The sequence below is a fragment of the Alosa pseudoharengus genome, unplaced genomic scaffold (assembly GCF_046254945.1).
Source record: "Alosa pseudoharengus isolate Yale_2024_CS ecotype anadromous, Long Island Sound unplaced genomic scaffold, YU_APseudo_1.1 YU_APseudo_1.1_scf_2, whole genome shotgun sequence".
In the NCBI taxonomy this organism is placed as follows: Eukaryota; Metazoa; Chordata; class Actinopteri; order Clupeiformes; family Clupeidae; genus Alosa; species Alosa pseudoharengus.
Window position 1 is genome coordinate 14,288,420 of NW_027468663.1, and position 13,193 is coordinate 14,301,612.

Genomic DNA, 13,193 nt, shown 5'->3' on the forward strand with positions numbered 1-13,193 from the left:
GAAGCACAGAACTCTGTACCAGGTAAGTGGCAAACCCAGAATGTGGGATGTTAATAGATCACTAGCATGGGTGTAGTGATAAAATAAAAGGTGGGTTAACTATGAGTTCTGTGATCATGGTAAGGTGGACTGCGCCATGCGGTATTGGACTTTTTTAAAAAGGCATTCAGAACATGTTTGATGATGGTGGAGGTTATTGTTCAATGTTTATAACAATACCAGTGGTATTAAATGGTTCCTAGAGTGTTGATGAGTGTACATATTGTGAATGTGGATAATGTGTGATTTTTGAATGTTAAAAGTAATTGCTATTGGTGAATACACTTTTTTGAGAGGTGGATAAGCTCTAATAAGAAGTGGATAAACTCTATTTCTGAAATGTCAGAGGTGGATAAACTTTGTTTACTTGCATTTAGCCCCCACCACAGCCCTGATCACCACGATTCTGTGTACAGCCTGTAATCTGATATCTATTATGTTTTAAGAAAGATATATCCTTCTGCACAGCCTGGAATGACCAGTTTATTTATTTAATTTATTTATCAGGATTAAATCTGTGAATGAGGCAATCAAAAGCTTTACAACCAGTGAGAATTTAAGCATTGTTTATAAAGCAAGCAAATGCTCTAATCAGAATTGAATCATTATTTAGTCAATAGACACAACAAAAGTATTTGCACCTTGCTGAAAAGATATTCTTGTGATCCAGCACTGAAGCTCTATCACTATAACGGCGCTTTGACGCATGTTCCAGTCAGATATTGTTTGCAATAATACTGCACATTTGGTAGCCTACATGACACATTCAGTTGAATCATCTACTGTATAACAGTGTGAATTAACTTAAATCAAATTCTTCTTAACCATCAGACTCAGAGATGGCTGAAGTTCCAGAAAATGACGATGCAGCTGATGCAGGTCAGTTTAGGTTTTTGTGTAAACCAAGATAAATTAAGGACCATGACAGTCTAAACTAACAAAACATATTGTTTCTGCATGGACTAACTAAACACAACTTAACTTTATCCATGTTGTTAAAATAGATGGCATCTCTTTGAAAGTTCTGGTATCTAACAAAATGCCCCAATGTCTATTATTGCCCAGCTGCACGGATGTACTGTCCACCTGGCTGGTTCAGTTTTGGATCCCGCTGTTACCAATATGTTAACAGTCACATGACCTGGATCAATGCTGAGGTACATCTTCTTACCAAACAAACACATTTTACCAAACACAATTGTTATATCATTATCATTAGTGAACAAAATGAATATGTGTTAAGTTGACTGATTGTGAAGTGAATGACTGTTGTTTCCGCTGCAGAAACACTGTGTAAACCAGCAGGCGGCTCTTGCCTCAGTGCGAAACCCAGATGAATACCAATTCCTTCAGAATCTGGCTCAAATTGCTGGCAAATCAACTGCCTGGCTAGGTGGATTTTATTTCCAGGTCAGTCAATCAATTCAGATTATTTTAGTTTATTCTCTGTATACTTTTACATCGAAAATGTGCTTTGCTGTTTGTCAACAGAAACCAACCTGTTTTACAGCATTACAGCTGTAAAAAAAAAATACAACAAATAGTCGTAGTAAAAGTATGTGTGAGTTCCTGTAGAGAAAAATGAATTTAACTCAAACTCACTTGCCAGGGCTCATGGATGTGGATTGACAGAACAGGTTTTCACTACGAGAACTGGCTCTCCCCAGCCAGCACAGCTCACTATCAATGCATATTCATGCGCTCAACTGGTAAGACCATGGATGCATTAACCAAAGGCTCTGTTCTATCTTTGGCATTAACTCTAAAGTTGTAGGTTTGTCTAAATTTCAAATAATACAGTAATTCACTTGTTTCGTTCATTCATTCATTACAGGTGGATGGTCAAATACTAACTGTGGAAGTTCCTTACCATTTTTCTGTTCTCGAAACCAAAATCCTTGTAATTAATAAACCTCAGAATGCCTCATGGATCAATAAACATGTTTCATCCTTAATTCATGTGTCTGATGTGCTTCATACTTGTGTGATGTAAGGACATGTGCTCTCATATCATATCATATCAGCTAACGCATCCAAGGATTTCTCTTAAGCTCATGGTCAATGATACTGCATGCTCCCACTTAGTGAGTATCTCATAGGCCAAGGGTCGGAAAGTAACTTAACAGCGAGTAATATTTTTCTTAGCCAATAGATTAGGCCAGAGTACAGGCTAATATTTTAATCGCCACTCCAGTGGATTGCCTATTGGTCCACACACATCTGACACGGAGAATGGATAAAAATAACTGATGATAAAGTAAATGGATGGACCCAGTGATGGTCTACTTGAGTAATTAAATGCTCTTGATGAACTCTGCTTTATCTCCCCTTTCAATATTGTGAATAGTAACAATATAGGCTACAATAACTTGGCCAATGATGGACTGTTTAACATGGAGCCTGACTTATTATGACTACTGCTAGCATAGCGTAGCAATCATATAGGAACTGTCAAAGTTTTTTTTCCCCGTCATTGTTTACACACTTTTTGCAGAATTTGGCTGCCAAATAAGACATAGCACTTGGAGATAAACAACGCACATCTATGTCAAAATGAAACACTGCAATCAAAAAATCCTTTCTAAAAATGTATTTATTGCAACAAAACCATACATCATGCACCGTTTCAATTGCTCTTTCAAATCAACAGCAACACACTGATGTGCTTTATATAAAACACTGCAGTCTTTGTGTTTCTATTTTTATTGTCATTTTCTTGGACTCAGTCTTCTGTGAAATTCAAAAGTACAATTTCTGCCGTAATGACCTGACATATTTTGCAACAAAATGTTTTACCAAAAAAACATTCTTACAGAAATAAAAAAAAAGTAGAATCACACTTATCAATACAATACTGTAAGTAAATGTACTCTAAACAAATAAAAAATGTAGCAACAAAACAAAAGTAAAAAGAAAATATAGCTACAAGCAGCAATGAGGGGGCCAAGCAGTTGAGCGGTTGAGCAGAAGTTTGGATTGGACTGGACTAGACTTGACTGTGTTGTGTTAGGTTGGATTGGATTGGACTTGATTGGATTTGATTGGATTGGATTGGACTGGACTGGACTGGACTGGATTCGAAGGTCACCGAATTTATCGTGTGTCCTCAAGATGTACTCATAAGTTCACATACCAAGTTTGGTTTAAATAGTTTGGTGAAAGTGTAGCTAATTATAGTGCCCCTAGTGGTCAAACATCACCAAATTTATTGTGGGTCCTTAGGATGTCTTCATGAGTCAACGTACGAAATTTGGTGTCAATACAAGAAAGTCTTCCTAATTATAGCACCCCTAATGGTCAAAGTACACCAAATGCATTGTGCGTCCTCAGGATAGAATCTCGACTCCATATACCAAGTTTGGTTTCGATACGTAAAGGCGTTGCTGAGATATGAGCTAATTTCCTGTATCTCTAGCGCCCCCTAGATGTCAAAGGTCACCAAATGTATTATGTGTCCTCAGAATGGGGTCCCAAGTCCATATACCAAGTTTGGTTTCGATACATAAAGGCGTTGCTGAGATATGAGCCTACTTCCCGTGATTATAGCACCCCCCTAGTAGTCAAAAGACAAATTTATTGTGCGTCCTCAGGATGGGGTCTCAAGTTCATGTACCAAGTTTGGTTCTGATATGTGTAAGCATTGCTGAGATATGAGCCTACTTTCTGTGATTATAGCCAGGGTTGCCAACTTTGGGTGTTTGGCTGGAGTGAGATTTTGTGAAGTCATAGTGCGTGTGTGTTAAATTTTTCCCTAAACCTAATTTTAAAAATGTCTGTCTCCTGACTTTTTTGCTATGTACTATGCTAGCAAAACACATTTTGCTATGTGTTTCTTCAAAATGTACAATTAAATTATTGATTGCACTTGAAAACAAGACCAGTGTTTTAACCCCGTGGCATGGAAGGATTATGAGCCACTGGGCCCCTGGGCACAGACATGAAAAGGGCCCCCCTGCCCACCTGAAAAAGGTAGTAGCTCAGTAGAAAAAATTGAAAAATAACCCCTTAAATGATGACTTCTGGCGAGTTTTGTGGAAAGAAATGGACAGATTGAGACTTATGAATGTGTGTATGAGTGTACATATGTATCAGGGATGGAAATAGCCTAAAATATTTTTTTCCACCTACCATTGTGGCTGATGGATTCCAAAGTCTACCAGCCACTAGAGATACAGTATGAACATTTGATGAAAAATCATGACCAAAATGATCACGGTTATTGGTATTATTGCAATATGATTAAAATGTGCTGACTTTTTTTCTAAACCTACCATCAATGTTGGACAGAACTCATAATTGGCCTACCCTTCATGCCCAGTATAACAAATCTAAAGGTCCTGTCTAAAGGAGTTCTGGAGCCATACAACTTTATCTAACTCTATACTATCCTACATCATCTGATTTTAATATTATGTCTAGGCTATATTTAACATTTAACTTTATTTGACCTGTTATGAAATTATGCATTGACCAATATAAGCACACTTTTTTAAGACACTTAAATACATGCATGCTTAGCATTTTGTGAAAACAAATCATTATGGCTACATCGACTCTTAGCCATGAGCTGTATATCCTCTGATTTTAATATTTACACATATGTAGGTATTTAAGCACAGCTCAGTTTTAAGACACTTAAGCCCAAAATTGGAGACCATATAGAAATTTGCTACCATTTCAAAACCGGATTACTCTGGAACGACTTATTGTACAGGGGATTGCATTACACCTTTGTGTTCGGTAAGGTCTGCTGTTTATTCTGGTTTACGGTTTGTCATGTGTGGAACGAAAAGTTTGTGAAATATTCCTCCTATATGAATTGAAATGAGCGCAGAGCTATAGTAGCCTAATATGATTATTTCTTGAAAGTAAATTTTCTCGCGAACCGTTTATCGCAGCAAATAGCCGCTATACCGCATAAAAGATGAGAAAAAGTTAGTTCATGTGATGTCTGTGAGGCTACTTCGCGAGTAGTTCCTAGAGAAGAATGGGCGGCCACACTTTATGTCGGTCTGCCTCATGTCTAAATAGCAGCGTGTTCCGTGAAGGTGTCGCGGACCGGATTAAACAGTCAGCGAATCAACAATCAGAGAAAACTGCGCTGAGAATGTTGTAGGCTGATATTAGAACTACCTGCAGTTGGTCTAGACATATGTATGCCTTAAACTCATATCCTGTCATTTAGAAACAATGCTGTGGTCTAGTCTAGTCATCAACAAAAAATGAACGGATTGCAAAAAAAAAATAATGGATTTGGCGTGACATTTCTTGAGTGTGCGTGAGAGCGTGAGATTGGTGCTGAAAGCGTGAGTGTCACGCCAGATGCGTGAGAGTTGGCAACCCTAATTATAGCGCCACACAGTGGTCAAAATGTACCAAATTTCTTGAGCCTCCTAATTGGGTCCTGAGCACATGTACTAAGTTTAGTCTTGATACGAGAAAACCTTGCGGAGATATAAGTTCACTTCCTGTTTGGCGGCTTTGCCGTTGATTTCGATAGGCATGGTCAGAAGATGGACTGTGCCTATTTTGGTGAAGATCAGATAAAATTTGTGACCTTTTAGTGACCTTTTGTAAAAACGTTTTAGTTTTTTTAATTAAATCCAATATGGCGGCCGAATCAATTACGATGACATCACAATTTGGCTTGGGTCAGCCTAAGGACCTCCAACTGTATTACCAGACACCACTAGTACATTTTGAAAATTCATCAAGGGAAAAAGAAGTGCTTGGTAGAGGGAACACAGGGTCCCCGCATTGATAGCTATTTCTTAAGAAGTGCATCAAGTCAGTCGGTTGAAGTTCAGCGACAGGAAGAAACCCACAGTTCGCAGGACATCAGTACCCCTGTTGTTGAGGTAAGTTCTAGCACTGAGGCAGAAAGAGAGGCCAGTCAGCCAAGGAGGGAGAAGATTAATGGTCATAGGCCTGGGGTTAGATGGCCAGGCGCAGCAGAATGTAGGAAGATGTTAATAGTGATTTGGTCAGTATCCTGGGTCAGCTCAAGGGGACGGCTAAAAGCAAATTAGAGAAAGTGGGAGACATTATTTATAGCTATGGTAAGGAAAGATTTGGGACTATTGAGAGAAGGACAAAACGGCAACATGAGGTAGTTAAATCTAGGCGCCAGCAGGAGATAGATAAACTTATCAAGGAGAGGAGGCAGCTTAAGAAGCAGTGGAGAAAAGCTACAGATGATGAGAAGGAAGGTATTGACTGTCTACAGGCAGATGTGAGGGAGCGGTTGGTAGTGCTAAGAAGAGCTGAAAATATTAGGAAAAATAGATAGGAAAAAGAAATCACGAGCTCGACTAGCATTCTATAAAGACCCATTTAAGTTTGTTAAGTCTTTATTCGTATTGCAGAAGAGTGGTAGTCTTTTGGAACCTAAGCAGAGGCTTGAGGAGTATTTAGAGGGAGTGCACAAAGATAGGGAGAGGTTCAGGGAGATGGTACTTCCTGCTGATATCCCACCTATTGGTGAATTAAGTAGCCAATGCGACGATAGTCCACCAAGGTGGAAAGAGGTGCAAGAAGTAATAAAACGTGCAAGGGCCTCTTCAGCCCCGGGACCTAATGGAGTGCCCTACCGGTTGTATAAGAGTGCACCAGATGTTTTAAGATTTTTATGGCAATTAATGAAGATAGTTTGGAAAAAGCAGAGTATTCCCAAGGCTTGGCGGAGGGCTGGGGGAATATTTATTCCCAAAGAAAATGATGCAGTGGAGATTAATCAATTTAGGCCAATTAGTCTACTGAATGTTAAAGGGAAGGTTTTCTTCAGTGTGGTGGCACGGAGACTGACAAATTACCTTGAAAGGAATAAACTAATTGATACCACCAGGGTAGGAATTTCACGGCGGCCACGACGGCCATGGCCGTCGTAGCCCCTTGCATTGGCCGTGAGGCCCCTTTGAAAATCAGAGGTTTACAGGCCACGGTGGCCTTGGTGCCCCCTTCTTTCAATATTCTGCTTTGCGTCCTACTAATAGCAATTTTTATTTAGCCTGTGGCCTGTCAAAATAATCTTAGCATTCACGGCGCAAATTAATTTAGTCTTTTACGCAGTGGAGAAAGTGACAGCCAAGAAAGAAAGTGCGTCCAAATTCACCCTTTTTCAGTTGAACTACTCGCGAAGTAGCCTATTCATCACACAGACATCACAAGTATCACATGAAAGAGCTTTTTCTCAGCTTTTAAACGATGTTAGCCGATAATTGCTGTGTTGAACGGTTCGCGAGAAAAGTAAATAATATAATTCAATTTAATCATACATTCTACTGAAGGTTTTGCGTCCCATGATCTCCCTACCCATTCATCTCGGTGGAATACTTTACGAACCCTTCTTTTAACACATGACAAGCCATATATCAGAATAAACAGGAGACCTTACCGAACACAAAGGCGTAAAGCAGTCCCCTGTACAGTTAGCCGTTCCAGAGTAATCCAGTTTTGAATTTGCAGTAAAGTTCGACATACATGGATGTCTCCAAATTTGGGCTTTTACATTGTTCCACATGATTTCATAACGGGCCAAATACAAAATAAATGTTACAAATATCGCCTAGATATTGGTAAATCAGAGGACAGCTGACTAAGAGTTTGTGAAAGTAGCCTTAATGATCACAAAATGCTAAGCATGCATCTAGGCTATTTGAGTTTCTTAAAGCTGAGCTGTGCTTAAATTGTTCAATACATGATTTCTTACATAACAGGCCAAATATAAAATAAATGTTATATATAGCCTATATATCTGTAAATATTAGATGATCAGATGATTTACAGTTCTATTTAATATGTCATGTTTCATGTTTTTGTAATGTTTCATACAGTGATGCAGGTCTACTGCAGTGAATAGGCTAAATACAACTTTGATCATTTTTATAGCCTACTACTGTAGGCTATAGTTAACTTTGGCCTTGGTGCCCTGACATGTGGCCTTTGTGCCCCCCACCAAATATGCCCAACTGAAGGCCAAGTGGTCTTGCCCCCGGAATGGTGAAATTCCAAGCCTGGATACCACGGTGCAAAAAGCTGGAATTCCTGGCTTCTCCGGGTGCTTAGAGCATACCAGCATGATTTGGCACCAAATTCAATTAGCAAAGCGTGAGAAGAGAGACCTGCACGTTGTGTTCTTGGATTTGGCTAATGCTTTAGGGTCTGTGCCGCATAGTCTGTTGTGGGAGGCCTTTGATTATTTCAGAATCCCAGGTAGAATTAAAAGCCTAGTAAAAGCATACTTTCTGGATATTCATTTATGTTTTACTACAGCTGAGTACACCACAGGTTGGCAACAACTTGAGATAGGAATCATGGCCGGATGTACCATCTCCCCACTTGCTTTTACAATGGCAATGGAGGTCATCATTAGGGCCTCAAAATGGGTAGTGGGCGGGGAGAAGTTGCAGGGAGGGCCACGCCTCCCCCCGATTCGGGCTTTCATGGACGACATGACAACCTTGACGACAACCATTCCATGCACCAACAGGTTGCTGGGTAAGTTAAATAGTAATCTGCAATGGGCCAGAATGAAGGTGAAACCAAGTAAGTCTAGGAGTCTCTCAATTGTTAAAGGGAAGGTAACAGAAAAGAAGTTTGCTATAAATAAGGAGGTGATTCCCACAGTTCTGGAGAAACCAGTGAAGAGTCTGGGAAGGTGGTATGATGCAAGCCTTAGTGATAAATCACAGGTTGAAGACTTGAGACAGGTCACTAGGCAAGGTATTGCAAAAATTGACAAGTCGGGGCTGCCAGGTAAGCTCAAGCTGTGGTGTTTGCAGTTTGGTTTGTTGCCTCGGCTAATGTGGCCATTGACAGTTTATGAAGTTCCTCTGTCAAAGGTAGAGAGGTTTGAAAAAATGATCAACTCTTTTGTCAGAAAATGGCTCGCTTAAGCAGTGTAGCCTTGTATGGGAAGGGTATTGTAGAGTTGACAATATCTAGTCTGACAGAGGAATTTAAGTGTGCTAAGGCTAGATTGGAATTGACTCTTACTCAGTCCAAGGACCCAGTGGTGAGGAAAGTTGCACCCACAGTTAATGCAGGGAGGAAGTGGAACCCAGAGCAGGCAGTTAAGCAAGCTCAATCAGCATTGAAGCATAGGGATATAATGGGCCATGTGCAGCACGGGCGGGGGGTCTAGGGGTGGGTGCAAGTAAACCCTTGTGGAATAAGGCTTCTGCAGGAGAAAAGAGGAAAATGGTAGTGGAGGAAATGCATAGACAGGAGGAGGCTGTAAGATGTACTAAGGCAGTGTCGCAGGCAAAACAAGGGCAGTGGGTGAACTGGGAAGGGGTGGAAAAAAGACGGATTAAATGGAAAGATCTATGGGGCATGGAAGCTGGTAAGATCAGATTTATGTTAGGTGCTACATATGATGTGCTCCCATCTCCCAAGAATTTAAGTCAATGGTTTGGTGAGGATGATAAATGCATACTTTGCTCGTGTGTGGGCAGTCTCCACCATATCCTATCAGGATGCAAGGTAAGTCTCACCCAGGGGCGGTATACGTGGCGTCATAACCAGGTATTGAAATGTGTGGCAGCGGCAATAGAGGATAAAAGAAGAGAAGTCAATTCATTAGCAGCTAGTAAAGGGGTAAGGCAAATTAACTTTGTACGTCAGGGGGATAAACCTTGTTCCGCGAAGGCCAGGTGTAAAACCGGCCAGTTGAAAAATGGGGCGGGCTGGGAAATGAAGGTTGATCTTGGCCAGCAGATGGCGGTACCTCCACATATAGTGAGTACTAAGCTACGTCCCGATGTAATTCTATGGTCGGATTCAGAGAAGATAGTTTACTTCATTGAACTCACTGTTCCTTGGGAAGACAGAGTGGAAGTGGCCAATGAGCTGAAGAGAGCTAAATACACTGAAATAGCAGAGGAGGCAGCTAAGCGAGGGTGGAGTGCACAATTAAGGCCTATTGAAATCGGTACACGTGGGTTTGTGGCCAGATCTGCTATTGGCTTGCTGTCTGAATTGGGCATTTGTGGTCGAAGTCTAAGGCAGGTGGTTAGTAACATGTCTTTAGCAGCAGAACGGGCAAGCGAATGGTTGTGGGTAAGGAGAAGTTACCCTTCCTGGGGCGCAAGCTAAGGTAAGCTAACTGGCTCATTTGTTTTAGTCGTGGGTAAGGAGAAGTTACCCTTCCTGGGGCGCAAGCTAAGGTAAGCTAACTGGCTCATTTGTTTTGGTTGTGGGTAAGGAGAAGTTACCCTTCCTGGGGCGCAAGCTAAGGTAAGCTAACTGGCTCATTTGTTTTGTGTTTGTGATGGACTGTGCCTAGGTTGATGGTACTTGGCTAAGGTTCTTTTATGGTTTATGGTTCAGTCCGCATCAACGGGACGGACCGACCTAGCCAACTTAGACCATGCCTAGGTTGGTTAAGGGTATTTGGATGTTTGTTGTGGTAATATGGTGGCAGCATGGGGCGTAAGCTAACTGCTGGCTAATTTGTTTTGTGTTTGGGATGGGGCCTAAGCTAACGGGCTAAGCTAACTGGCTAATTTGTTTTGTGTTTGTGATGGGCTGTGCCTAGGTTGATGGTTGGTTGGCCAAGGTTTTTTATGGTTATGGTTCAGTCCACATCAACGGGACGGACCAACCTAGCCAACCTTGACCATGCCTGGGCTGGTTAAGAGTATTTTGGGTATTGGATATTTCAATGTGGTAATATGGTGGCAGCATGGAGGGGAGTGTCTCCAGGACGCTGGTTTCACTGTTAAGCCTTCATGAGGTGTCGTGGGCCTAACTTAACGAAACATCGGTGAATGAGGGTGCCCACTTGATAACCCCAATGACATGCCGCATACTATATAGGCTACTGCTGTTGGATGGGCCATTTGTATTGTGCTTGTGACCATTTGTTGGCGGATTTGTGGGTAGGGTGCTTTTTAAAGTTAAACTTGAGCAGGGGCTTCTGAATGTGTTTTTACCTTGGATTTTGGCACAAGGGATTTTAACATCTAATCCTGTATATTAATGTAATTAATTTCAAACACAACAGCAGCTACAAGCCAAAACGCATTTGTCCTAATTGCAGCGCCCCCTAGAGGTCAAAGGTCACCAAAGTGTTTACACATCCTCCTGATGGGGTCATGAGTCTATGTACTAAGTTTGGTTATGATACATGAAATGTTTGCGGAGATATGAGCTCACTTCCTGTTTGGCGGCTTCGCCACAAATTTCGATTGGCTGTTAGGGGAGAACGGTTTTAGTTCCGAAGATCTTGGCTTGGTCTGAAGATCATATGTGCTAAGTTTCGTGAAAATTGGACAAACTATGTGAGGCGTGAAACTTTTTAAAGGTTTTTGACAAAATCCAAAATGGCAGAAAATCCATAATGGTGGAAATTGACGTCATGACGTCATGACGCCAATGACGTTGAACTCGGCTTTGTTCAAGGATTCCAAAGATACCTAATTTTTGACAATCGGGCCAACGGGACCAACTTTGGCCTGTTGGTGGCGGTCGAGGTGTTGACTTGAAACTTGTGGAAAATGAATCATGGGACTGTGTCTAATTACTGTGCCAAATTTCACAACTTTTTACCAGACAGTTCTATGGGCTGTCAGACTCCCATTGCGGTAAAAAGAAGCATAAATATAACCGCAAGCGGTGATTTATGGGGTCCGAGCAAAACGAACATGATGGCATAGCTTTTTAGTTTTACATATGCTTTGATTGTTTGGGCACAATTGTTCAAAAGAAACGTGATCGGATTTTGGTTATCGGATTTCAGTTACCGGATTTCAGCTATCGGATTGGATCAAATCTTGAAAATGGGTTGTTCAAAGGGAAACAAGGATCCTGAAATTGGATTAGATCACATAATCTATTCTTGGTTTTGATCTGGATAAAACCTTCACTTTGTGTCGTTCAAAACTTTTGAGTTGGATTGGAATAAATTTGATGCATAAAATTAGGATTACCCTGTGCTGTAACATTATAGTGTGCTAACCTCCACAACCCAACAGTATTCTAACAATACTTGATTCTACAGGACTATTTATTTGTTGTGGATAAGATGAAGGGTTTGATAATGGAAGGCAGTGTTTCCCACAGAATTGAATTGTATTTGTGGTGGTGGGTTCTGTGTCGGAGTCAATAAGATAAACAGCGTATAATTATACAGTTATACTTGCCTTGCACTACAAGTCCATATTGACAAGTAGCTGTAATGCTGTAATGTTATAGTGTGCTAACCTCCACAACCCAACAGCATTCTATTCTAGTATGCTAACCTCCACAACCCAACAGTATTTTAACACTAATGCTTCAGGTGGGATTTGAACACTCAACATAAGGATGACCAGTACAAGGCATTATCCCACTGAGCCACTGTCAATCCTACATGTTGGCCAGTCACATTCACATGGTGAAAATGTGTATTGGTAAACACACAAGAAAAACTCCAAGCATGGAGGGGCGATTAGACATTTGTAGAGATGAACACTAATAGATTAAATATAAATATGATAGACTTAATGATGAAGGAAAAATAGTAAACAAAGAAGTTCCCCTGAATGTCATAGAGTGTCTCGGCATTCTGATTCTTGGCAACTGATGAGTGTGAATGTTGATTGCCTGATGTCATTCAGGTGCTGTTCAATGGTGTGAATCTTCAATAACCAACAGTATTCGAGCTAGAGCCTAAAGCACTACCGGGGATTCGAACCCTCAACCTAACAAACACCAGCACTAGGCATTATCCCACTGAGCCACTGACAATCCTACATATTGGGTAGTCACATTCACATGGTGAAAATGTGTGTTGGTAAACACACAAGAAAAACTCCAAGTATATATTTGACAATAAAATGAAGGGCTTTCCTGAAAAAATACACCTGAAAACGTTTGGATATTCTGGGGCAATTAGACATTTATAGAGAAGAACAGTAATGGATGAAATATAAATATGATAGACTTAATGATGAAGGAAAAATAGTAAACAAAGAAGTTCCCCTATATGTCATAGAGTGTGTCGGCATTCTGATTCTTGGCAACTAATGAGTGTGAATGTTAATTGTCTGATGTCATTCAGGTGCTGTTCAATAGTGTGAATCTCTTTAACCCTTGTGTTATCCTCAAATCTTACCGACACTCTTTATCCTTGGGGTCAATTTGACCCCAGCTAAATAAACCCTCAGAAAATG

General features: G+C 40.8%; 1 protein-coding gene across 1 annotated transcript; it reads left to right on the forward strand.

The window, feature by feature from the left end:
• Positions 1 to 873: 873 nt before the first annotated feature.
• Positions 874 to 1,964, forward strand: LOC143135063 (ladderlectin-like). Its single transcript, XM_076295793.1, has 5 exons — positions 874 to 918; positions 1,105 to 1,196; positions 1,324 to 1,449; positions 1,649 to 1,748; positions 1,874 to 1,964. Exons 1-5 carry the CDS (start codon positions 879 to 881, stop codon positions 1,945 to 1,947), a joined length of 432 nt encoding a protein of 143 aa, XP_076151908.1. The 5' UTR covers positions 874 to 878; the 3' UTR covers positions 1,948 to 1,964.
• The last annotated feature ends 11,229 nt before the right edge of the window (positions 1,965 to 13,193 follow it).

Excerpts from the sequence above, each read along its gene's own strand:
- LOC143135063 (XM_076295793.1), top strand. The coding sequence starts at position 879 with ATGGCTGAAGTTCCAGAAAATGACGATGCAGCTGATGCAG. Across the intron at positions 1,450-1,648 it reads TAGGTGGATTTTATTTCCAG|GGCTCATGGATGTGGATTGA; the intron begins GTCAGTCAATCA and ends CTCACTTGCCAG. Across the intron at positions 1,749-1,873 it reads CATATTCATGCGCTCAACTG|GTGGATGGTCAAATACTAAC; the intron begins GTAAGACCATGG and ends CATTCATTACAG.